General features: G+C 43.7%; 1 protein-coding gene and 1 pseudogene across 4 annotated transcripts in view; one reads left to right on the top strand and one right to left on the bottom strand.

Annotated features, from left to right (window-relative positions):
* Positions 1–26,969, bottom strand: part of Cfap61 (cilia and flagella associated protein 61) — a 287,339-nt gene that overhangs the window by 81,483 nt on the left and 178,887 nt on the right. For 3 of the 4 annotated variants that reach the window (XM_040746434.1, XM_040746435.1, XM_040746436.1), the window contains 2 exons: positions 23,646–23,814; positions 16,407–16,581 (listed from right to left, as the gene is read on the bottom strand). In XM_040746434.1, coding sequence (XP_040602368.1) covers positions 16,407–16,581; positions 23,646–23,814 — 344 coding nt within the window. Of the gene's footprint in view, positions 1–16,406; positions 16,582–23,645; positions 23,815–26,969 lie in introns of those variants that run through there. The other variant, XR_005877457.1, reaches the window with a different exon arrangement.
* Positions 3,119–5,579, top strand: LOC106021329 (annotated as a pseudogene).

The raw sequence follows: 26,969 nt of genomic DNA, 5'->3' as shown, positions 1-26,969 counted from the left end.
CCAGTACCCCACCCTGCCCTTGTCCATCTGTAACTATCTAGGGAGATCCATCCCTCCCCCCAGTCTGCTATTCTCTACCTAATCCTCTGTGGTTATATGGACTGTAGCTTGTTTAACAATGACTTAACAGCTAACATCCACATATAAGTGAATAGATGCCATATTTGTCTTTCTGGGTCTGGGTTACCTCACTCAGTATGATTTTTTTCTAGTCTCATCCATTTGCCCGTGAATTTCAGAATTTTCTATTTTTTAATGGTTGAATAATATTCTGCTGTGTAAATGTACCATATTTCCTCCATCCATTCATCTATTGATGTTTTGTTTCTAATTTCTGGCTATATCAATAGAGCAGCAATGAACATGGGTGAGCAAGCATCTATGTAGTAGGATAGGATATCTGTCCAATAGCAATACAGTTGGATCCTGAGGTAGATCAATTTCCATCTTCCTGAGGAACCATCACACTGATTTCCACAGTGGCTGTACAAGTTTGCACTCCTACCAGCAATGCATGAGTGTCCACCTACTCCACATCCTTGCCAGCATGAGCTGTCATTTGTTTTATTGATCTTGGCCATTCTAGCTCATGTAGGATGACATCTCAGAGTAATTCTGATTTGCATTTCCCTGATGACTAAGGATATTGAACACTTCTTTAAGTGCTTCTCAGTCATTTGAATTTCCTCTTTTAAGAATTCTGTTTAGAGCTGTACCCGAGTTTTAAATTGGGTTAATTGTTTTCTTGATGACAAGTTTCTTTGAATGTATATATTTTGAATATTAGTCCACTATCAGATGTGTAGTTGGTAAAAAATCTTTTCCCATTCCGTATGCTGCTGCTTTGTATACCAGATTTTTCATAATGAAGCCAGAAATACACACTGGGGAAAAAATATAGCACCCTCAACAAATGGTGTCGGCCAAACTGGATGGCTTCATGTAGAAGAATGCAAATAGATTCATACTTATCACCTTGCACAAAACTCAGCTCCAAATGGATCAAGGACCTCAGCATAAAACCAGATACACTGACACCATACCGAGAGTGGCACAGGAAAAGACTTTCTGAACAGACACTAAGAATATTAACCAATGGGACCTTGTGAAACTGAAAAGATTCTGTATGGCAAAGGACACCATCAAAACTTGCTTTCAGTCCAAAAGTTACAAAGAAGGCTTATTTAGGAAACAGACAAGCTCCAAGGATGCCAAGATGACCTCTCTGGGGGAACCCACATGTAGAAACTACTCATGTGTGCCTGCTCTTCTTCCGTGGGATGAGAAGCCAGCAAAGAGACAGACAGACAGACAGACAGAGAGAGAGAGGGTATCCTCACTCACCTCAGCCAGGAGGCTTCTTATTGGGTTTGGGGAGCAGGTTCTCAGATCAACAGTTCCTTGACCGGCAAAGCCAACATTTTATTTCAAGTCCTGAAGCTTCTGCCTGTCACAGAACAGCAATCTTTGCAGTTCAGCACAACTAAGAGTGGGTCTGCCAGGAGACAAGGTGTGAACCTAGAACTGTCAGGGGTTGGAGTCCTCCTACTCTTTCTGAAGGGACATCTCAAAGCATGCTCATTTTCAGCTAAGGAAACCTAAGTGTGCATGCCCCAGGCCCCACAGTGCACAGTTTGGTGTTTCCCACTTGCTGCCATGCTAGCGGGGAGCAATTTCACTGTGAACTTTGCTACAGGCCCAGGGAAGGACAGCTCTGCGGGATGTGTGGCAAACTGGACTCTAACAACTGCTCCCCATGGACTGTCAACAGCTTTGATGCTATTTTCCAACTCACAAACAATATATTTTATAAGACCAGTAATTCTTTATATAAGCCTAGTGAAAGTCTAACCTATGAACTGTTCTTAACTGTGACAAAATAGTTTGAGAAATACCAGCTTACAAGGAAGAAAGTTATTTTGCCACACAGTCAGCTTCGTTCATGGAACTTGATTCTGCTGCCTCTTGGACAGAGCAGCATGGTGGGTGTTTGTGTGTGTGCCTGAGAGAGTCTGATCCCCTTATGGTGGATCTGACACAGAAGAGACAGGAAAAGGAGGGACTCAAGAAGGGCATTACTCTAATGAGCTAACTCCCTTTCATAAGATGCCACTTCTAACGGCTCACACCATCTTCCAATAGAGCCACAAGCTGGTGATCAAGTCTTTAGCATATGTATCATTTGGGGGATACAGGACCCAGACTGTAACAGCTTTCTTCAGTTTGAACCAATAGAGATGAGACTTTAGTTTCCTAACAGCAACAATGCTGCGTAGCAAGGCACCCCAAAGCCAGTGCCAAACAGCTTAAATAAGCATGCCGTGCATTAGCAACACACCGGTGGCCAGTTGCAATTTACTGATATGGTTCTGCCTTGTGGTGGGGTATGAGTTTGCCTAACATGTGTTTTGTCTTCCTTGAACACATAGTCTATTTATGATAAAGTGCAAGAACACAACTACTTAAGGACACCTCAAGCCCCTGTTTCAGTTAACACCCACAGCTTTCCATGGCCCACAGCCACACATGAAGTCAAAGAGCAGGGAGATACATTCTGACAACCCAGAAGGGGAGGGGCATGAACCACAACGGTCACATTAAATGGCTGCCTACACAGTTTCATCTAAAAGTATTCATTCAATTACTTTTGGTCTGATTACATTTTCTCATTACTCATAAAGCATATTAGAATCTCATTATAATTGGTTTGGAAATAAATCAGACTATAGTACAGACTGCAGCACAGCATTCCATGAAGAAGAGACACATGAACAGCCCAAATTAATGAAGTCAGTCTGTTGTCTTCACCAGTCCAATCTGTTGCCTTTGAAATATCTATTCTGTGGGAGATTTTTCTTTCCACTGTTTTCCTGAAACTGGGAGTTCTCTCTCCACAGTTTCTTACTTTTACTTTGCAAAGAAGTTTCAGATGCAATTTGTTTATCTCGTGACTCCAACATGCCAGGTACAACACTGGCATACTTTTACATACTTTATCTTTGGTTCCATAATGCACGAGGCTGGGACTTGACCTGTCTCAGTTAGGGAGGGATTTAAGAAAGAACACACACAGATCTGTACAGAAAAACTGGGATCAGATTAGTGGGCTGTGCTCACCATGGCACAGCAGTATCAACTACACAACAACCCCGAACCTCACTCAGAGTGCAGATTCTGTGCAGCAGAGAAGGAACAAACTGTTCTCAGTGCTCAGTGTAGGGGAGTAGCGTCAGGCTGCAGGCACCTGCAGGAGGAACTGCAGGTGCAAGTTTTGCAAACACTGGTCAAGAGCTGATAAACACTGGGTATTGGACTAGAGGGAAGCTTTGTCAGTTTCCTCTGAACTTCACCAGGGGGAAAGTTTTGCCAATTCCCATGGGTCTGAGGGACTGGTGTCCTTGACACGCCTGCGCCCATGTCAACAGCACACCTCCACTCGGGACTTCATCCCCTCCTCACAGATTCACTCAAGTCTTCCTCCACTCCCCAATTACTCTTCCTGTTGCCATAGAAATCACTCAAGAAGAACTAACTTAAGGGGGAGGATTCATTCTGCTTCGGTTTCATGGCAGGGAAGGAATGACCGCATTCACAGTGGCACATGAGGTGATTTGCTTGTGTCAGTGAATGAGGAAGTAGAGAGAACCCAGGCTGAAATCTGTGCTGGCTTGTAACTCAGGCTTTCTAGAAGTGACTCACTTTCTCAAGTGAGGCCCCCATTTCCTAAAAGTCCCATAATCTTCCAAAACTAGCTGGGGACCAAGTGCTGAAACACACTAGCCCACAAGGAGAGTTTCATATCCTAACCACATCATTCTTCCATGGGTCTCCATAGGCTCATGCCCATTTCATAATGCAAAATACATTCAGTTCAACTCCCAAAGTCCCCCTTATCTGAAGTCCAAAGTCACTTCTGAGACTTAAGACACTTTCTTAATTTTGAGCCCCTACAGAATAAAAAAGGAGAATTATATAATTAAAGCCTACAATGGAACAGAGCAGACATTCCCATTCTAAAAGCAAGGGACAGGAGGACAGCAAGGAAAGCCCTGACCACTGACCAAAATGCAGCCCTACTGTTCTGTGCTTGGCTCCTAGGGCTTATAGTGGGTTCCAATAGGCTTGGGTAGTCCTAGGTGACATAGGGCACTGCTACCTTTAACATACATAACATTTCTCTTGTGCCATCTCTACTTGGTCACTTTGGCTTTCCTTGGTGAACATTCCATGTTCCTGGCATCTGAAACCTAGTTTCCACAGCAACGTAAGTTTCACAGCATCACTTTATGGCCTCTCAGGGCCTCTTTGCTAGAAATCTACCCCAGACACACACTGTCTGCTCTCGGATGTTTCTGGAACCTTGGTGCAAGCCTCCATTACTCCCTAACCCTCGTGTCTGGATATCTGCAAAGCCAGCAGGATGTGGATGCCACAGTCAAGTTCTGCTGTCAGCTTGAGAGGTGGCCTGACTGCCTTGGCCTGACTACTGCAGTGGCCAAGTTGCCTGAGTGACTCACTATGGAACACTTTTCCCTGGGTGTTCACTTTCAATAGGAAATTGCTGTTCTTGCAAGCCCTCTCCTTTTTTTTTCTTTAAATGCACTTTCAGCTTTATATCTCAGGGCCTTTGACAGTTGAGTGCTTGCCCTAGAGGCACCATTCCTACTTCCTCAGTGCAAACTTCACTCAGCTGGCACTGTAAGAAGTACTTAGTCCCGCTCTTTTTCGGGGCGCCTCCTAGGCAATCGGCTGTGTGAAGGTGAAGCTGAATACATCCTTCCCCGCCACTGGCTGACAGAATCTCATCGAAGTGGACGATGAGCGCAAGCTTCGGACGTTCTACGAGAAGCGCATGGCCACAGAAGTAGCTGCCGATGCTCTGGGTGAAGAGTGGCAGGGTTATGTGGTGTAAGTCAGCGGCAGGAATGACAAACAAGGTTTTCCCATGAAGCAAGGCGTTTTGACCCACGGCAGGAAGGGTTATGTGGTGTAAGTCAGTGGCAGGAATGACAAACAAGGTTTTCCCATGAAGCAAGGCATTTTGACCCATGGCAGAGTGCACCTGCTGTTGAGTAAGGGGCATTCTTGCTATAGACCAAGGAGACCTGGAGAGAAGAAGCGCAAGTCTGTTCGAGGATGCATCGTGGATGCCAATCTGAGTGTTCTCAACTTGGTAATTGTAGAAAAAGGAGAGAAGGATATTCCTGGACTGACAGACACTACTGTTCCTCATCGGTTGGGACCTAAAAGAGCTAGCAGAATCTGAAAACTTTTTAATCTCTCTAAAGAAGATGATGTCCGCCAATATGTTGTGAGAAAGCCTTTAAACAAGGAGGGTAAAAAGCCCAGGACCAAAGCACCCAAAATTCAGCATCATGTTACTCCATGTGTCCTGCAACACAAATTGCTCTGAAGAAACAACGAACAAAGAAAAACAAGGAGGAGCTGCAGAATATGCTAAACTTTTGGCCAAGAGAATGAAGGAAGCCAAAGAACAGCACCAGGAACAGATCACCAAGAGACATAGCCTATCCTCACTGAGAGCTTTTACTTCTAAGTCTGAGTCCAGTCAAATATAAGTCTTTAAGGGTAACAAATAAATAATCATACATTGAAAAAAAAGAAGTACTTAGGCCCTAGGTGGGCTATGAAATGCAATCATATTCACCTTAACAACATTAGATCTGATTTTAGGTTTCCAGTGTAGTTCACAAAATCCTATATTATCTTCAACATAACCCAAGTTGTATGTAGCTACAAATGGCAGTGTCAAGTAACACTCCTGCATGTAGGTGCCATTGCAAAGCAGGGAAGCAAGAAATCCCTTGTTTACTGTGCTATTTAGGGAAAGTTGGTCGTCAAGAGATAAAACATGGGTTTCTAAAGTGGCTGTGAGATTTCAGATCTTAGGACTTCCTGATATCTGAGATGGAGCTTATCCATTGTCCAATTATCACATCACAGGTTGATCGAGTCAGAAATGAAATGAAGAGAGTACAAGAGAGACAGAGAGGCAGAGGTACAATGAGAGCCTAAGACACAGATTGTCCCTAATCAGCACGTAAGAAAGGAAAGGAGGATTTCAAAAGCCAGGGAAGAAAAGTGGTGGTTCAGTGTATTTCATATGAACTGGGGAATAAATGAGTAAGGAGCAGGGCAGGAAGGTCCAGAACATTCTAGGCTGTGGTCACAGCTGCCTTTGTCAGGTGACAGACAAAGGACATGGATGGGGTCCTCCCGGCACAAAACACCTTGGCCCTGTGTGGAGGAGGTGAGGAAGACTACGGTTATGTAAGGTCCGTATGCCATTGCTGTAACATCTTCCTGACAAGACAGAGGCTTTGGTCAAAGGTGAATTTTACCAATGCAATTCCAGGACTCGGAGCTTTATAATTCTGAGTGCTTGGAGAGAGAGCTTCCCGAATGTAACAAGAACACCAGGTGCTGCTGTGAAATCTGTATGTGTGTGAGGCCACGATAAGGTAGACCTGGGGGGGTCTCCTCTGAGGCCAGTTTTATGCTAACGCATCCTTGTTACGGTGCACTTTCCAGACAAGAAAGGACCAGCTTTCACACTGGACCCAACAGGCGGCAGATGAAGGGTGAGCCGTCCCACCTTCAAATGGCCAGTGACAGGGGCTGACTGGAATTCTGGGTGAGTCTAATAAAAGACTGTGGAATACAACTGCAGTGGTTTCCACAGAAAGCCAACACTCTCCCCTCTCTAACATTACAGACCTGGGAAGGAAGGCACCGTCCCAGGGAACAGCCCCAAAGGTGACCTTGGGCGAGAAGGAACAGTAAGTCACTCCCCGGCTCAGTGGCACCTGTCTTTGAAACAGGCTGTGCAGGTAGCTTCCCAGAGGACAGGGGCGGGGCTTTAGTGTTGACTGCCAGGTGGAAAGGAAGGGGTGAATGATGAAAACCAAGACTGAGGTGAACTGTCTGCCCCTCACTCCAGGCAGGGAAGAGTGAGCTTGGCATTTAAGATAAGAATTTCTGGGAACAGTGACTGCCTTGCACCTGGTGCTCTCTGTAAGGCAGGAGTGAACACACCAGCAACTGTGACAGGACCACATCCATGCAGCACACCTGAGAACAGCGGCTGCAGCAGTGCACCTAGGCAGGGGGCGCTGTGACTTGTTCATGGAGGGAGATGGCGTCAGTTATGTTATCCTGGCTCCTGATTACTGTTCTGGTGTCAGGGGTCTGAAAATTCCCTCATATTTAAGGGTAAGATGTCTTTGTAGGAAGGGAAAGCTAAGTTAATCTATTACGTTCAAGGAATAAAATACAGTGTTTTTTTTTTGTTTTTTCCTAGTCAGACATTTACCAGACAGGTAACGGAACAACCTTTCTAAGAAATCATTCCAGGAGAGGCCAGAAGAAACTTTATTCCTCTGGCTCAGATACTGAGAGAACCTGCTTTGCCCCAGCTCAGGGACCTCACTGACATCCTTTGGCACCCCAAAGGCAAAGGAGGATTCTGGGAGAGACTGTAACTGAGGAAGCTAGGAAGGACTGCATGACCTGGAGGTCTGGCTACAAATTTGGGGCTTAAGAACTCAATTAAAAACAAATCTGTGTATGTGGGTTGAACAAGAATTTTCTTCCAGGCTATACAGCCAAGGATGACCATGAACTCCTTTAGTTCCCGCCTCTCCCTCCCAAATCCTGGGATTGCAAACATGTAGTGTGAAATGCCTTTTTTGTTGTTGTTTGCTTCACTTTCTGATACAAGGTCTTGCTTTGTAGCCTAGGCTGACTTTGAACTTGTGATCTGCCTGCCTCAGTCTCCTGAATGCTGGAATCATAGGTGTGCACCAGCACACCTGACTTCTATTTAATGTTATTGCTTAAATTTTTATTTATTGTTATTATTGTGTGGGTGAGATATGGGAGTATAAGGATGTCATGGTATGCCTGTCGAAGCGAGAGGAGAGCTGTGCAGTTGGAGTCCGTTGTCTCCTTCCACCCTACTTAGATTCCGGGGCTCAAGCTCATATCACACCACCTAGCTCACCAAGCATGGCATCCTCTGAGCCATCTCTATGGCCCTGCCCTGTTCCATTTTAACAAAGACTTCAATTTTCTTCATCTACTTCAAAAGAGACATATGGTCATTCTATATGACCTCTCATCCCCAGACAGGCCTGGAAGATAAGTTTTATTGTTATTCTCCTCTCCAGAAAGCAGAGCAGAGAGGTCAAAGTCACATAGCAGCCAGTGGGTGGGCCCAGGGCATTCACTGTGAGTGGGTTTCACATCCCACAGCCCTCCCTGTGCTGCACTTACAAATGGATGCACAATCCAGGATTTAAAATACTCTAATTTGAATTTTATCTGGATGAAATCAAGAAATTGCTAGTTAATGAAAGTATTAAAAAATCATAGAATATTATCAAAAACCCCACTTCTTCACGAAGCATACCATGCCTACAAATAGACAATACTCTATGCTTTTTATAAATCAGAGCATAAGGTTTCCCTGACCCTGGCCTGACCTGCCTCATTTTTCCCTGCCAAACATAAAGGGAGGAATGTTTTCACTATAACAAAGGTTCTGTCGTTGGTGACTCGTGCACTGGAATTTTAATGTTCGTTCTTCCTACAAACATGCTTTTAATAAGGCAGTAAACTGTATTTAGCTACAGATGAAAATAATTGATGCATTTCAAGCCATTAAGGTGGTTTTGTTTTTGTTTTGTTTTTTACTTTACTTTCACCCTACTTTTCATTTTCAGGGAAAGTACAGAGGTAAGAGCATATGAATTTCAATTAGTTTCAATTAATGCCATAAACGGCTCTGATGTATCAGTTGCTGGGTTCTATTAGAACTCCCCCCCCCCGCCCCAGCCCCAGCTGAACCCTCCTGCTTTTGTTTGTACTTGAGAGCACCATTTGAGCTGTGACGTCACTCACTATTCTCCACAGCCCAGTGCAGTGCCCATAGCTGGGGTGATTGACGTCTGTAGCTCTAGAGCACAGAAATGGGAGTCTCAGCTGCTTCCATCATGGCCACTGGGCTCTCCTTTTGGGAGCAGAGGACTGTAGTGTAAAACAGCAGTTGGGAGAGGGCCACCCTCTGAAGTGGCACCTGTGTGTGTATGAAAGGCATCTACTCCTCCCAGGGACAGTCATTGTTCTGGCTATCCACTATGCACCATCCCTCTAGAATAATAGCCCTGTCCTACAGGAAAGGCAATCCTGGATTCTCCTAGGACTTAGGAACTGGACCCAAGAGAGATATACAAGTCTCCTTGTCACAGTCACACATCCAGTAGAAACAAAGAGGTTTCTTTCTTTAAAAATTTTTTAATTTTATTATTTAGTATTGTATGTGCTTGCATGTGTGTGTAATATGAGATATGAAAATATGGGCATGCATTGCCACAGTGCATGTGTGCGCACGTGTTTGTGTGCGTGCATGCGTGCGTGTGTGTGTGTGTGTGTGTGTGTGTGTGTGTGTGTGAGATGTGAGGTATGAATGCATGACTTTTAGGATTTCTCTTTTTCCACCTTGGGTTCTGGGGACTAAACTTAGGCTGTCAGACTTGCATGGTAAGAGCTTTTATCTGCTGGGGTACTTTGCTAGTACATAAACAAACAAACAAGGTCTCATTCTTTAAAAGCTCAGGCTGGCCCGGAAGTCACTATATAGCCTGGGCTAGCCTAGAACTCCTGCTGATCCTCTTGCCTCAGCTTCTTGGGAGAAGGACCCTATTGTTGGTTACCTTTCTGTACCCCCATCACCAGCTATCTGTATACAATGGGAAATCAGTTGAGATAACAAAAGAAAGCTATTACAAAGAATATCCACATTCCTCCTTGGCGATTATGAAGAGGTAATGGACTGACTGTCCAACTCAGGACAGGCAGTTGTGGCCCAACTTTCAGGAGGCAGGAAGGAACACAGCCTTCTTCTTTGTATGACATGCTAGACTTCCCAGCTCTGGTCTCAAACACCACCATCCCTAAGACTAACTTCAAAATACACTAGGAGTGGCTGTGCTCACTGTGCCCCCAAGGTTAAAGTGACCACTGTGCCCATCACGTGCACCTGTGGCTGCACTATGTCATCTGGCTGCTGCCATCCTCTAGCCTGACCTTTCTGATCAACTTCTCTCTGCTGACATGGGAATACCAACTGCAAGATCAGCTCTTACTGCCCCTTGGCTATCACCCTTCACTAAGTTCTTATTTCCCAAGACGTAACAGCTAAACTTGGCCTTGGCTAGGCACTGTGTCCACAGTATGTCTCTTTCATTTGCTACTCAGACTTCATCTCCCACTTCTGCCTTTCACAAGCTGGCTTGCCAGACCAAGTAATGGTCCCCTGTCTTTTTCCTCCCAACATAATATTTTTATTATTTGGGAATTGCATACAATGCAACCCCTCACATTCGCTTCCCATTCCCCCCAGACCCACCCTCCCATTTTTGTGAACCCTCCAAAAAAACCCCACCAAGTCCAATTTGTGTTGCCCATGGTCAAATACCCCTAAAGAAAGTGGAGTCCTTCCCCACCGCACCCCACTCCAGAGGCCATAAATTGTCAAGAGCTACACTTCAGCACCTTCATCACAATTATTTAAGAACTCTCTTCAATAGCTTCCTTTGTGGACTCTTTCTTTTGGAGCCTTCAATGTTCCTCACTCTCAGTTATGAGTTTGCCATCATGGATACCACTGCAAAGGAAGCTTCTTTGCCCACAGCAGCCTGAATCATGAACTTCCGCATGGTTTCCAGCAGCAGCTCGTGTCACAGTACCTAAGTCTCTGGTGGCAATACAGGCAGCAGATCACGGACATCAACATGGCCTCCAGTGGCAGCACAAACCACAGAGGACTTAATTGAGAAAATGAACCAATTGATCTCAGATATCATGTTGCTGCTCAGAGTAACTGTGTTAGTGCAATTGCACAGCGTCAATTCAAGCTCTCCACCCTCCTCCCAGAATAAACAAATAAAAAACTTTTATTCTGCCCTTGTTAAAGAAGAGCTCAACTCTTTTTGGAGGGAAACCTTCTCCAAATTTAATGGCTTGCTCTCATGAACGTCACAGTGTCTCTACACAACGGACTACCCCAGTGGGTACGGGTTTCCATCTTTCATGTCAAGACTGATAGCCCTGGGGTCTCTGCCATCAGCATAGATTGACATGTCAGCAAGTTTCTTCATGCCCAAGTATCTCCCTCATGTGAACTAGAAACATTAAAGCAGAAGCCCTGGAAGGGCTCTCTAACAGACCCAAGCATGGGAAACATGGCACTGGCTAGTTTTGCCCTTTCTCCTTCCGGCTCCCTTGCTAATCCTTTAGATTACATTCCTAAAGCTAGCCTTCAGGTCTCTTCCTTTATTTGACCACTGACTCATGCCTCAGACTGAACACCAAGGTCCAGCTATCAAAACACCAAGGCCCAGCAATCAAAATTCATTATTTGGCTATACTGGCTAACTTGACCAATCAGGATTTACCACCCATTCTAGCACAGACTCTCCCTTTTTAACCTTACAAACCACTCCCACAGAAACATCTGCTGTTTGTCTTTGCCTGATCTAGAGGCATCCCCCTCCCCCGCTGTCTGTCCCTCTGGGGTAATAAGTCTCCTTTGTGTTGAGAATTTGGCATCTGGTGGGTTCTGTACTGACTCTGAGGCCCCACTTCACCCTGTATCCACATGGGATATATCCACATGGGGTATGCCAGAAACCATACACAGTGGCATATACTATATTTTCCTCCAAACATACATACCTGCTACAAATGTTTACCTATTCACTTAAAAGAAGCCTTAAGTGGCTTTTCTTTGGGCAACACTGAACTGTCAACATCACTATTCTTGTATTTTGAGGTCATTAAATAAAATACTTAAACATAAATAAGCATTACCATATTGTAACAGTGGATCTAGTAACCAGGAAGACAGCTACGTGACTAACTGGTGGGTAGTGTATACTGAGTGGATATCCTGGACAAAAGGATGACTCATGTCCTGGGTGGGACTTTATAAGATTTAATTATGCTACTGAAAACAGTATCTAATTAAAACAGTAGGGATTATGTCTGAAATGTCCACCTAACATTTTCATATCCTTAAGGCTTCCATTTACTATTTTCCATTGATTTAACGATTGATTAGCGGTAACTGAAACCCTGGAAAGGCGAAGCAGAGAGTGAGTGAGTGCTAGCTTAACACTTAGAATAGATTCTGTCTACTGAATTCTTTTTGTGGCTGAGACACTGTACTGAGGACTGGATGGAACAACTCATTTGACTCATCAAATCCTCCCAACAACGCATGTGAGGAACCTGTCATCCAGAGTCTAACATAAAAACGGGGTTTGATAACTTGCTCAAGAAGGTGGTGGGTCCCCAAAGTGGACTGATGCCATCAATCCTAAAACTTGGTTTTACTCTTGTGAGCATCTTCCCTCAGTCTGCTTAGCCAGTGTGCATCCTTGCAGAAAAGCAAAGAGATTCCTAAGAGTGCCACCAACCTCAGCCACGGGGTCTCTGCTCTTCAGTACAACTGGCCACCAATTTCCAGGTAAGGCTGAGAGCAAAATGCTTTGATATGACTTAGCATATGAGAGCTGGCAAGATGATGCATACCTATGATCCAAGAACCCAGAAGGCTGAGGCAGAAGAATCAACAGTTCAAGGCCAGCCTGAGATATCTAGCAAGACCCTGCTTCAAAAACAAAAACAACATTGTGAGTCACCTTCACTTGTCAAGCACTAAAGCCTTATTGAGCATTCACCACACAAGACTTGGTATAAATACAAGTGACACTGAGATAAATTAAAGCTCTCTCTCTCTCTCTGTTTCTCTGTCTCTCTGTCTCTCTGTCTCTCTCTGTCTCTGTCTCTGTCTCTGTCTCTGTCTCTGTCTCTGTCTCTCTCTCTCTCTCTCTCTCTCTCTCTCCCTCTCTCCCCACCCCCTACACTCACACATCAAAGACATGGCTTAGAGTTTCAGCAAATTCTAGATGTCTCTATGACATTGCTGCTATAACAGCTATTTTTCTTCCAAGATGCAGATCTAGGAAGACCACAGAGGAATTTGGCAGTGTTAGAGGGGACTTGAAAGTCCAGTGATAAAAATGGGGTCCCAGCGTTTAGAGGGGAAGTGGACACAAGCCCCATCCTTAACCTAGAAGCTATCTCCAATTATCAAGCACTCCCAAAAGAAAATTTAGTTTTCTCCAACAGAGTCTCAGTGGGTATACAAACCACATTCAAGGGCAGGCACCGTGCCCAGGAGTGGATGGCCAACACAATGAACTCAATGGTATTTTGGGGAGATTTTTTTTATTTTATAATGCTTTGTTCAGGCATTTGTTAACCTTACTGGTTTTTTGCTTATATAATATAGTTTCTAATTCTATGTTTTTTACAGGTTGTGTTTCCTGTGATTTTCCTTTGTTTTTTCCCCTGTTTGTTTCTTTTGTGTTAGTCCAGCTTATTTGTTTTTCTATTAGTTTTCTAAGGAGAATGAGAAAGAAGGCATAGAGTTGGATGGTTAGGAAGGTGAGGGAGATCTCGAAAGAGATGAGGGAGGGGGAAAACTGTGATCAGAATATATGGTATTCAAATTTATTTTTAGTAATAAAATTAGCAAGAAGGGCCAGTGATGAGATTTACAACTGCTCAGCTAGGAGACGATCGGCTATGAAGATGACCCACAGGAGGTACACAGATGCTTTTCAAGCAGGCCTTCCCTCCCTGATGAATGAACTATCAGATGCTGTAAAGATCAGGGTATGTTAGAGGGCTCTAAGTGGAGCCCCCTTTTTCAAGATGCTTTTGCTTTATGCTGCATTCCTAGAAGTGCCCACAGAGGTAGCTGTCTGATGTTGGCTCTTGGCTCCCATGTGGAGATATGCTTTCTGTAGCCAACTGGGCAACTGTCCTAGGTACACCTGTCCTGGGATTTAGATTGTGTTCTTGTGATTCTGTGTGGCTCAGTGGGAGGAGGGAGGGCTATGGAGGAGTGTGGGGTACTGGAGGAAGGGACGGGAAAATGAGTTCAAGACTAAGGTCTGAGTGGGACTAATTAAAATCATACCCAAATATAACTTAATTATGGAAAAGCTACAAAGTGAGTTTCCTAAGGCAGGAGGTAATGCTTCCCTTTTTAAAATTTCACACATGAGAAAATAAGTGAAAAGGCCTCTAGACAGGCTAATTTAACTGGGCTGGGCTCCTCAGATACCTTCCAAGCCTGGCCTCTGACTGAGTGCTAAGAACACACACCTGGGTAACTGGGGGGCGAATAGCCCACATTTAAGACAAGGAATTCCTTTTCACACACTCCTTATTCTGGCTCTTGAGTAGAAAAGGACAGGCTCTTAGAGTGGCTTTACAACTGTAGCATAAGTCTCAAAAAATAAAATAAAGTAATAAAATAAAAAAGCAGTCCTCTTAAAGTGAGTTCCAGAGAACCAATGTCTCTGACAGCCAGTCACAGTCACAGAAGGGCAGGTCCTTCCCTCCCATTTGAGAGCCAGGAGAACAAAAAAGGAAGACACTGACAGGAGACTGAAGTGCCTCTTGCGTGCTTGCTATTGGGTTCAGCCCGAAGAGCTTATAGTGTTGCTCTCAAAGGCCCAATTTCTTGGTCAAAATGCTCTGTGGCCCTATCACCTGAAGCACTCAAAGTTCAAGGTTAAAGCACTGCCCCCTGTCAGGACTAGTTGCAGTCCTAGGACAAACACACTGTGTCCTTTGGCCTTTCTGCCTTTCTGCTTTCAGTGAGTTTGTGTTCTGTGTTGGGTCTGATAATTCGATGTAATTTGCCCCAAGTTATATGGATTAAAGAGGGTTCAGCAACCACAGTTCATTACCTGGTATTGTAAAGGTTTTCTGGCACACAGCCATGCCCAGGCATTTCTGTGGCTGCTTTCCTGCTGCAGCCTCAGAGATGAATATTTGTAGTCAAGACTGCATGCCCTGCAAAGTCTAAAGAATTTACTTCCTGGCACTTTATAATGGCCACACACTAACACTCCAGGGTAGGACAGTCCTTTGAAATCTTGAAGCCTACACAGGTCAATATGGAGGTTATTAAACCTATGGAGGTTATTTTAAAGACGAGTAAGATGCTGATACAGGTTGAAACATATGTAGACACAAATCTGTCATGACAGGTTTTACTTCTGCTTGCTAGGTGTATGTGTACATCCCACCTCTGCCAAAGGTGCCCATTTGGATTTATGATGACTCATGTCCAACCTTTAGGTTACTTTTACTTCAACTCCCCTAAAAGTATGGCAAGAACCAGAATCACCTTGTGACACTAGTATGTTTCTGACAAAACATATCAAAGAAAATCACAGGCCAATCTCATTCATAAATCCAGAGACAAATAGTTCCTATCACATTAGCAAATAGACTCTAGTAATGGCATGAATGCCATTTGATCCTCATTAACTGTTTCATGTCTTCAATACACTAACTTCAGAAGGTTTGAAAGACCTAAGTAAGTCATCAACTGAAAATCAGAAGGAATTGTATTTACTTCTATTGTGTTAACTATATTAATGAATGGAGTAATATTTAACACAGGAAGATATTTAATTGGGCAATTCAATGCCCACTTTCTAGGTACTTAGGGATCTTTATGTCCTTGGTCTGAACTGCAGTGAGGATGAGAACTTCAGTTCTCTCAAAGGTGGCCTTGGGACTCTACCTGACTTTAGGGAAGATGAAGGCCGAATGCATAATCACTTCCATTTGCTGATTTCCAGGTTTCAACCAAAAACACAGGGGCAGCCAGGCTCTGTTTTAGCTGTTTCACGAGTCAAACAGTTTCAATGAAATCCAAACAATGGTGAAGAAGATGCTTGGGAAATGCTTTTGAGAGGCGCAGGCATTTGAACAAATGTTTTACTTTCACAGTTGGGTTCAAAAAGTGGTCTGCAGCTCGAATGTGTCTATTTGTGGGGAGGACTGTGCAGGCAACAGCAAGAAAGAGAACAATGGGTCCTGAAGAGAAGAAAAGGGCCCTTCCAACGCCCGCCTTTCTTCCTCCTCCTGGGTCTTTTCAGCCTCACAAAGGGAGACATATTTTCCATATAATTGCTAAACATGTTTGCTTATTAAATTATTCTTTAATTAGTTAATGATTTTAGCCATGCTTTGCTCTTCGGATATTCATTTTGTGTAATAAAATAATTATAGATAATTAAACTATCTCAAGCCTTTTTCTTTCCCCCAGAAAACATTCTGGGTATCCAAAAATGACAACAAGTTGTAAATTAATCTGGAAAACAAAGCATGACAGATGAATGATTCGGTTGGAATTAATTAGACACTAATTATATACTGGAACTGGATGAAGAATGAGACTCATTATAAAAATAAAACGCTATTCTGAAAGACTGCAGTTACAGTAACTTTACCTTCTGTGAGGATGGAGTTGTTTCTCATCCAAATGAGTGCCTCAACGCAGTCTTCCTCGTCATTGAGAATGAAGAGGTTGTAAGGAACTTTCCCAGTATACCTCTTCTTGCTTTTCTCCAGAACTTCTCTGTTAGTCAGATGTTGATTCATATCAGCCCCTGTGGGGCATGGAACCTGGGGTGCATTATGGAGAAATGGTCAAATCAGTGGTGACATGGTTGGAAGAAAATAAAGTCTATATCCATATTGTGGTTTGGTCTTTTCTGTCCCCAGATATAGTTAATTAGGTTTTAACAGAGAGGGAAAGAAATAGACTCATAAACTCTTAGAATGAACTGCTCAGGTCACCCAATATTATGCCATCAGTTATTTCAAAACTCAGAGGCAGAAACCAGCCACTTACTACATCCTGAGCCATACTGTTTTTGGAGGTCAGTGATCCAGATGGGACAAGCTTGTCTCTGTGCTACAATGGCTGGGGCCTTGGCTGGGAAGATTCAACAGCCAGTGGTAACTTGGGGCTCTGGGTTGGACTCATCTGGACATAAGGTCAGTCCTTTCTCTTTCCTCCAAAGAACACGCACAGTATCCTAAGCTAGTAAGTTGCCATCAACTGTCTGAATGCTGCTGCTCTCTGTGGTCTGGAATACCCAGTTATAACTTGGGATCACACTGCACAGCTGGGTTTCCATGGAAAAGGTTTTGAGAAATGTGCTTCAAACTCTTCTCCAGCTTAGCCTTGGGACCCCAGAAGTATACCCACACATGATTCTGTTCTTCACAGGATATCTATAGTGGTTTGCCCAGCATCAGTGGATAAAATGCCTTAAGAAGATTGGGGTGCTCTGTATCTAGCAGATAGGACTATATACAATTAAAGCTATCTTCTGTGGGAGTAATTACTTCAGGTGTTACAGTTTAAGTCTACAGAGGGTCATGGCAAACATGGAAGATTAGTGTTTAGTTATAAAAGGTATAAGGTATAACAGTGTCATTCACTTTATCAGGAGATAAATTCTCTACTTCATTCTCTCTCTCTCTCTCTCTCTCTCTCTCTCTCTCTCTTTCTCTCTCTCACACACACACACACCTTCCCCTTATATGATTTCTGCTCTGCTCTCTTGCTGTTCATACAAGCATGAATGGGAACAGAAATTCTCTTTACAAAAAGAAAAATGACAATGAAATCAGTATAAAGGATGATGGCTAACACTGGTCCTTCATGTTGAGAACACTCTGGCAACCAGAAGTCTTGTGCCTTAGTCAAGGAGTTCAGCCATGCCTTAGCCCCATCCAGCCATTGCCAGGGAACAGCACAGGCTCAGGATGGCCAGATCTGATTTCTCAAGAAATGTCAAAGACTTGGGTTTGCATGTAGACTCTTGACTTTTTATTTTTTATTCAAATTAAAACCAAACAAACACTGTTGTTAAAGCCTAATAAAATGAAATGTTGCTTGAGATTGCTCAGTAGGCCACTATTCTGGCTCTTCACTCTGTCTGCCAGTTGGAAATCATGTGGACAAAGCAGCAGCCCAGGAAAGAAAATTGAGCCTTTGGTGGAAGATCTGTGTGGACCATGTGGCAGATTCACAGTGGAAGATCTAAACTGTGAGTCAGGAAGAGTTCTATAACGACAATGGGCACAAAAGCTTGCTTGCAATACAAGACTTTGGATGAATCACACATTTCACTCTCCCTCAGTCCTTGACTATCGTCATTTTATAAAACAGGGAAGAGGGCATAACTGTGAGGGTTCCATCAACTACCCTGATTTGTCTCATAGAGAACACGCAATAGCCTTAAGGATTGTTACCACCCTGATGATTCTAGGGGCAATCACATTCATCTCCCAGGCATGAGCATTACTTCTGGAAGCAGATTTTCAGGCTATGAGAAAGCACAGTTCGGGCTGGAGAGATGGCTCAGCCGTGAAAGGTTAGGCTCACAACCAAAAATATAAAAGAAAGCACAGTACTTTCTGTCTTTCTGGGTAGATGTCTAAATCTGGGCCGTGATAAATGAACCTAAGTTCTTTTCTTCACAGGCGCTAGAACAGTCTGAGAACTGGCAGGTCATCTGGTCAACCCCAAGTCTTCATCCCTGTAGCTAAGCATCTCAGTGACTTCAAGCCTTTGTAGGAGCTGTTTGTTCTTTCTCTTCCTTAGTGTAATTCTAGGAAATGAATAAAATCACTAGGACTTTCTGTTTTTGTGATGTATCCTTTGATATAATCACGTTCAGCAGGGAAGGAGTTTGGAGCTGCTGCCTACACTGGCACCATGAATTACCTTTCTCCAAGTTTCCTTCGCTGAACATTTGTGGTGCTGCTTTTTGTGGATTTGCTTCAATAATTTGTCACTGTGTATTTTTCCATTAAGATATTTCAATGTTTTATATTTATTTGTGTGTGTGTGTGTGTGTGTGTGTGTGTGTGTGTGTGTGTGTGCTGGTGCCTATGAAAGCCAGAAATGCTGATTCCTTGGAGCTGGAGCTACAGATAGTTGTGAGCCATTTAACATGGGTCCTGGGACTCCAACTCAGGTACCCTGGAAGATTTTTAACCCCTGAGCCATCTCTCAAGCTCCAAATTTTTTTACATTTATTTTTTTAAGGTAGGGCGTGCCTACCATGGTGCACTTGTGGAGATATGATGACAACTTACAGGAATCAGATTACTACTTAAATCATGTGGGCTCCAGGGATCAAACTCAGACTGTCAGTCTTGGCAGCAAGTTCTTGTATCTACTGAGCCATCTCACTGGGACCTCACTGGGCACTTTTAACTATCTTTTCAAAACTGGTTTATTTTCATTTTAATGTGTGTGTGTGTGTGTGTGTGTGTGTGTGTGTGTGTGTAGGTGAATGCGTGTGTATGTGTGCATGTCTGTGTGAGCATATGCCACATGTCTTGATACCCTTGGAGACCCAAAGACAGGAATTACAGGTGATTGTGAGCCACCTGATATAATTGCTGGGAACTGAACTCAGGTTCTCTGCAAGAGCATTAAGTGCTCTTAACCACTGAGGCATTTCTCCAGCTCCTTAACTATCCTTTTATTTAAAAAAATAGGGCCATTTTGACATTTTCTCATATGTCAAATTTAGTGTAAACCTGGTCTTGGTCTTACATCAGGGTAGCTTAAAATCAAGACATTCACTGACACAATTTGCATTTCCTCCTATGCTATTCTGGTTTGTACTTTCACCACCGTAACCTTTGCCTTTCTTTTCTCCCCTTTTATCTTGTCAGGGGTTTGGTGGGTGAATTTCTTTGTGCTGCTTCTCAGCATACTTTGGCTCAGTTCCTCTCAACTGAAAGACTTCACCATTGAAATGCTCCCATCAGACTTCTGGGCTTGTAAACAATGCCTACTCCTCCTTTTCCATCATTTCCTGATCTTCATTACATGAGTTCACTTTGAGGATTATTAGTTTTCTGTTTAGTAGGTATGTTCAAAATCCAAATTATTTGCTTTACTCTTTGAAATTATCTATGGAGCTGCTACCTGTGTCCTCTAATGATTTCAAAACTCTGAATTCCCTCTCTGTTATTTGGAACACAAGTTAAAGCAAGCAAACAAACAAAAAACCCCAAAAGCAACAACAACAAACAAACAAACCAAACAAACAAACACAAGAGATAATTTTCCTGAGGTCTTACATATGAAGAACAGCTTCTGAGACTTAGGTGGACATGTAGTTCTCAAATTAGCAAAATTCCTTCAGAATGCTGTGTCGTTAGTTCTGCTTTCTTTTGTCATTTAATGACAGACAGGAGATTGTTTAGGCCTCCATTATTTCTATCCTTTTAGGGGGAGCATTTGACAATCTGATATTTTTCTTCTGAAATTTGTTCATTGCCCCCCATAATTCTCACAAAACAATGAGAAATGCCTCACTCTTTGACATTTGCCAGAACGTAACTAAATGAAAAAAAAAGTCTTTGATTCTGCTTGGAATCAATCAAGTGGACAATTCTTTTCTGGAGTAAGAAGAGTTTTCTGCTAGCAATCTTAAATTCTTGTCATGAGTCTGTCCAGAGATGAGACACAGACTCCAGTTCTCAGATGTGAGCGTCCCCTGTCCCTTCATTGCCACTGGAGCTCACTTCTGACACTGGGGTGTATCTCTCAGGTCTGTTCCTGGGAGAGACACCAGCGTGCATATTCCTCCTTCCCAATCTGTTTGTACTCAATCCTTTTTTTAAAATTTTTCCCTTATATTCCCACCACCAGTGCCCCCAGTAGTTTATCCAAGAGATCTCTTCAGTTTCCCCTTCCCAGGGAAATCCATGTATCCTTCTTTGTGTTTTCATTGTTATGTAGCTTCTCTGCGGCTGTGGATTGTAGCCTGGCTATCCTTGACTTTACAGCTAATATCCACTCATGAGTGAACACACCATGTTTGTCTTTCTGGGGCTGGGTTACCTCACTCAGGATAAATTTTCCTAGTTCTACCCATTTGCCTGCACATTTCATGTCATTCCTTCAGCCACACATTTTTGCTTATCTTTTGTAGGCAGCATGTTTCCGAGCCACACCCAACTTATTCCTGCAGCTTTGTCTCCCATTTGCCTCCCCATTTATTGGCTTCTGGTAGACACCACCCCTTCAGCAGTCTATGCCTCAGCTTTGTTTTGGTTTTTGCTTGTTTATTTATTTATTTTCCTGGCCAGTGCCAAACTCATTTGACTTTGACAAGTTTCCCTCTTTCAATAAGGTTGCGCAAATCTGGGCATGAGAAGGCATCTCCCCACTTTTCCATACAGTCCATGAGGCATATGGCTGTGTGACTTCACTAGGAAGCAAGCTGAGACAGGTGTCCAAAGCTGGCATGTGTTCACCATAAAAATGACAAAACAGGCTGAAGAGATGGCTCAGTAGCTAACAGTACTTGCTCCTCTTCTAGGACCCAAGTTTGATTCCCAGCACCCACATCCTTCCTGAACTCATATCAGGTAGCTCACAGACACCTGTTACTTCAGAACCTAGTAATCTGATGCCCTCTTCTGGCCTCTGCAGACACCTGCATAGAGGTGAGCACTCACGCGCACGAGTACACACACACACACACACACACACACACACACACAGAGACATACACATAACAAAAACATTTTTAAATTGACGGAAGGTGTAGATAAGGGAGGCAGAGGGTGTTAAAATGAGCTAGCTAAGTCTTCCAGAAAGGAGAGGTCATAGGCAATGTACAACATCGACGGAGCAAGGCCAGAGGTTCCATAAATGAGCTGTTTGGAACCCTGAGAATCACGGCTAAAGAAGAGTAGGAGTGTTTCAAACTGGGGAGCTCAGAAAAGCGGGCTTGCAAGAGGAGGCGAGGCGAGAATCCAGCTCTCGTCACCTGCTGTTCTGCTCTACAGCTCAGGGTTTTGTTTGTGGCCAGATTCTCTGAATCAAAAAAACTTGAATGGTGTATATTTAGATATTGAAAATACTGCAGACTGGTTTAGACTACAGGATAGGGTTTGCAATTATAGGTTATGAAATTCCGTCTTCTTGCTTTGGGTTTAAGCTCTACTGTCCTCATTTTAATTTGGCTTACAAATCTGGGACAAAACCATGCGAGCTGGAGTGAAGGACATTGGAAAAGACATAAGAACTAGAAGGTCCCCGGTGAATTCAGCTGCCCTTTCTCTGTCACTCTATGTACCTTTGATTTTTATGTCCTTCTGGAAAAATTAAATTGGAACTCCCCTTTATCACTTCTTCATTTCATTTTTCCTGTTGTAAAAAGGGCAAGAGCTTAATGTGCTGCCGAGTAAAGCTGCAGGGGCAGCTGGGCACACATGGGCAGATGCCCGGGTCTCTGGGCAGCTGGCTGAGTCCTCTGCTCCACTTCCAAAGTGTGGGATTGCAGACAGTGGCTGCAACCAGTGGGCAGGTGAGGGGGAACAAGCTAACAGGGTACACTGTGTTAGTGCTTAGTGAAGAGGAGAAGGGATTCTTAAATAGCAAAAGGAGGCGTCTTCCCACTTACTTTTATTCTTTAACCAGGAGGACTTTTTTTTAACCCTCCAAGAATAAGGCTTTTTTTTTTTTACTTCAAAGATTTTTTTTTAAGATTGATCCAAGCCACTCAAATTGCAGCCCATTCACAGCAGCATTGGCCTCCCTGGGAAGCTTGTTAGACACTCATATCTCAGGCACCCCTACACTGATTGCCCACTGCTCAGAGCCTGCATCTTGAAGGGATGCTCAGGGGTAGTGTGTGACCAGCAGTTTGAGAAGTGTTGCTGTAAGGCTCATATAAGGCACTCTATGTCAATTTGAGCAGTCTAAGAAGCCTAGTAAAAACACTGATGACCAGTTCCACCTAGCACAACTGAAGCAATTCCTGGGGACATGGGTGTAGATATGTTTTGAAAGCAACCAGGGAAGTCTCAAAGTGCAGCCAAAGGGGAGGATGTTCATTCAGCGGTGTAGAATAGCGGAGGCTATTATTCAGCACATGCAAAGCATGGGAAGCATGAGGACCTGTGGAACCCTCTAAAGGAACCACACACACTCCCTTGGCAAATCCACAGCTCTGGTGAGATGGTTTCAGAATCCATCCTTAAGTTATAAAGTAAGCCTGCTTACAGGAAAGCTGCCTGATTTTCGTGTACCACACAGAAAAGCACTGAGCACGGCAGTGTGCGAGTCCCAGGACCTGCTGTCCCCAGCAGGGAGAAGCTCCCGTTCTAGCCAGCCGTGCTTTAGTCAAACATGGCTGGAGCACTCAAGCAGAAGGCATGGTCACTGGGAAACTAGTCAATCTGATTTCCTAGTTTTATAACTGAGAGACAAAATAAAATAAGGGTTGACAGAAGGTGCACATGTTTGAAATACTTTGGCGTGAGCGGATCGCTCCAGCCAAATGCTAGCCTCTTGAGGCATAAATTAATTTAGCACAAATGCATGCCTGGTTGGGTCTGGAGTCTGCTATGATGATCCATAAGTGTTAGACTTTGGGACAACAGCTTCAGGAATGACATTTCTCCAACTAGCTGTGATTTTTTTTTCCTCAACAGAATGTTTTTCTTGGAATGGCTTTCCTGGGAGGGTTTGCAGACACCATTCTGGTCATGTGTGCAGGCCTTCTGAAGAGCACTTTTATGAATATAGAGTGGCAGCTGTGCGGGAAGACAGGACGCTCTTTACTGAGAGTGTGTGCGCTGCAAGTGAGCATATTGTCATCTCCACGTGCGCCAGCAGTGTCCCCGGGTGACAGCCTTACCTGGTACTGTTGCCCGGTACAGAGAATGAGGTGGTCGTAGAACACAGTCTCATTCTGGGAAACCACAACGTGCTTGGCTGCTCGGTCTATGCCCGTCATTCTACCAACCACAACGTTAACCCAGGAGCACAGTGACATCAGTGCATAATCTTTATCATTAAAACAGTGGCTGCAAAGAAAGAAGCTCCATCAGTGACATTTGAGCAGCTGACAGCGGGCATTAATTAGACATCTGGTGAGCTGGTTCAAGTCCCCTAGTGAGCTAGGTCTGTGCTCTTGCTGTGAGCTTACCAGGTCCAAGACTTAGAAAATTTTTTCCCTTATGAATCACTTAAGTCACAAATTGACATCCTCCTATTAAGGCTAAATATTCCACCTGACTTAGACAGGTCCAAAAGGGAGGGGTGTGTGACTGTGTATGTGAGATCACTTAGACTCCCCCCTGTCCCTATTTCATGGTCATCCAAATTCTACTTGAACTGTTAAATTGTCCTACTGGCCACAGACTTCCAAGGAACATAGAAAAATGAATATGACACTATGGGGCCCCCCCAAAGGCAAGCATTAGAGTCCAAAACTGCGGAAGACCCTTCCTATTTGCTTCTAATTTGGTGTAAAGGACTCATTCCTCGTGGCCTAGTGACAAAACCCATTTACAGAAAATGTCAGGGAGTTAAGTTCACAGCAAATGCAATGCCTGGAGACTTGGGGGAGCCAGCACATTCACATACATTAGCCTAGCATGGGTGCGAGTGCCGAGTTTATGGGCTACTGGATGCAGAACCGGCATTCTTTCTTTCCTTTTTTGTCGTCTGGTTCTGTTTGAATTGCACACCGTTGTAAAGTAACAGAAGTAGGATTCTTGTGATTTGAGTTTATGTAGAGAGAGATTTTCCTCCTGTGGGGGTTTATAGAATTTTCTCAAAGGTTTCACTTAAATAGGTGACATTTTAATGACCCTGATCAGAAGACTGAGAATCTGCAGTGACAGGACAGTGGGTAATTCATTTACATTTAGGCTGCATTATCTTTTCTGGAAAGAACTGTGCCAAGGTCTGTATCTTTCTTCTTTTGCCAATGAGCATGGACCCCAGGGACCCTTTATCCCTGTTTCCTCACCTCTCAGTGTAGGATAATGAGCCCATCCTATGTGCCTCCGCCTCTGTGAAAGACGAACTTGAGGATGTGGGAGATGCTGTTTTGTCAAGTGTGATGCATATGTGTGGGCTCTTATTCTAAATAATATTAATGATACATAATCCTGTTTACTCTCTTTGGAGGCAAACAGGACTCTGAAGTGGTAATGGGAGGACATTTTTTCTTTTTGATCCACACACGAGTCTAGTCTCGCCACACAAAGAGAACTCTCGTAATGGATGCACATTAGACCCCGTTAACAGGGCCCGTGAAAAGAGATGGGAGCACTAGGCTTTGTGTTTCTCCACGAAACAACACTTAAAAACAAGAAAATTTCTTCTTAATAAAAAAGGAAAATAAGGGGCTGGCCTGTCATAAGAAAATAATGGATAGTGAGATGAAAATCTTTTTAAAAAATTGATAGTTTTACAGGAATATATGAAGCTTCACTGTTTTCACACAGGAAACACACAAAGGACTGTTTGTATTTGCTATGTGGTCCCTACTGTAAGCCATCCAAAATGAGAAAAAAATTAAATATAGTTAGTGCCCAGGATTAGTCTTAGGAGGATTTGTCCAAAGATAAAAGCTCTCTGGGGAAATTTGTGGGTGGCTAAGACAATGCTGTTTTTAATGCCAGTGGGACAGTACTGTTGGCAATGTCAGAATGCATCTTTCACAGCTGGAATCTGAAACACTGTCTGGGAGGAGCTGACACTTAGGAACATTCCATTTTAAAGGTTTGCTGAGACACAAGAGGGAGCACCTAAGACTGTGGTTTATGCCTGCATAGTCTTCTAACTTTCTGTTTAAAGTGCTGCTGTGTGTGCTCACACTCCCAATTTTGGACACTGCTACCCCTCAGGACTGTCTGTAATGTCTCCATCAGATGAGTGAGACTATCTGTTGGAAAAATCTCCATTTTTTTTTTGCTAGGCAGCATTACAAGCCTAAAGACTTCAACACAGTAGAGACTGTTGCATGGCTTCACACCATCGCCTGGGTCCTCTGGAGAAAGGGACAGGGAATCACAGAAGTTACACTGATGAGAGTTCATCTCTCACAAGCCAGCTTAGTACTGACTCAGACACCATGTGTGAGGGAATTGGGGATGTAGTTTGGTGGGAGAGAGCTTGCCTGAAATGCACAAAAAGGAAAAGAAAAACGGAAAGCTGTCTTTATAGAAAAGTCTGGAGAGACAGCTGGAAGAGGTGACTCAGGCCTCCATCCCAGCACTCGGGACGTGGAGGCAGGAGGATGAGCATTTGAGGTCAGCCTGGGAGCCACAGTGAGACCCTGTCTCTCAATAAACAAACAAAAACATGATGGGGAAAATTTCTGGAAGATGGCATAGACAAGGCATACAAGTGTACAAGGTGTGGCCTTGTCAACGTCTTACAGGCCCAGAACGTGGTAGTAAGAAACAGCCCAAGCCCTTAGATGCACAATCGGAGGTCGCTTCATAGAAAAAGAAAATGTTGGGTCTGAGCAGATTCATGCCTCAAAGAGGCAGAATTCTTCAGCGGTAGAAAGAAACTTGAGGTGTAGGGGATTAGCTGTGACACACTGGGCAGAAGGGCCACTGCAATTAACTTTCAATTATTCAGGGTTGATTGGCCAATTAGTGGCTTTCTCCTGCTTCCTGTTCCTCTTCCCTCCCACACCTTCTTCCAGCTGCCTCCCAGGTACATCGTTAGCACCTCAACCAGAGGCTAGACAAGGGGGTGTGGGGGTGTGAGAAGACAAAAATGGCTATTTATAAAAAAATCAACAACAATAATGAAGCAAAGCACTGAAGACAAGTTCACAGTTCATGTTGAGAAGAAGGAATTTGAATTATTAGATTTATGTATGTTATTTGCACTTATTATTATTGAGCACCAGGATCCCAGACAAGTTCCTTTCTGAGGATCATTTGGAAGACAGTGTCCTGTTCCGGGTGAGGCCTCTGGTTCCAGAGCATCAGGATAATGTGAAGGTTCCCACCCAGGTGGGTCTGGTTGCTGGGTATTGCCCTTCATGGAGAGGGTATTTGCTGCTTCTTCTGAGGTGATTTTCACTTTTTCTACATTATAAAACTCCTGCTCTGTGGAGTGCAGGATTGGCGGGTGGAGACAATAGATGCCATCTTAAAAAGAAAATTAAGTAATATTTTGGAGGATTTCCTGAGTTAGAAAAAAGTGGAGT

This window comes from Mesocricetus auratus, unplaced genomic scaffold, assembly GCF_017639785.1.
Source record: "Mesocricetus auratus isolate SY011 unplaced genomic scaffold, BCM_Maur_2.0 Super-Scaffold_100004, whole genome shotgun sequence".
Lineage (NCBI taxonomy): Eukaryota > Metazoa > Chordata > Mammalia > Rodentia > Cricetidae > Mesocricetus > Mesocricetus auratus.
The sequence above is the reverse complement of the archived record's forward strand: the minus strand, read 5'-3'. Positions and strand labels throughout refer to the sequence as shown.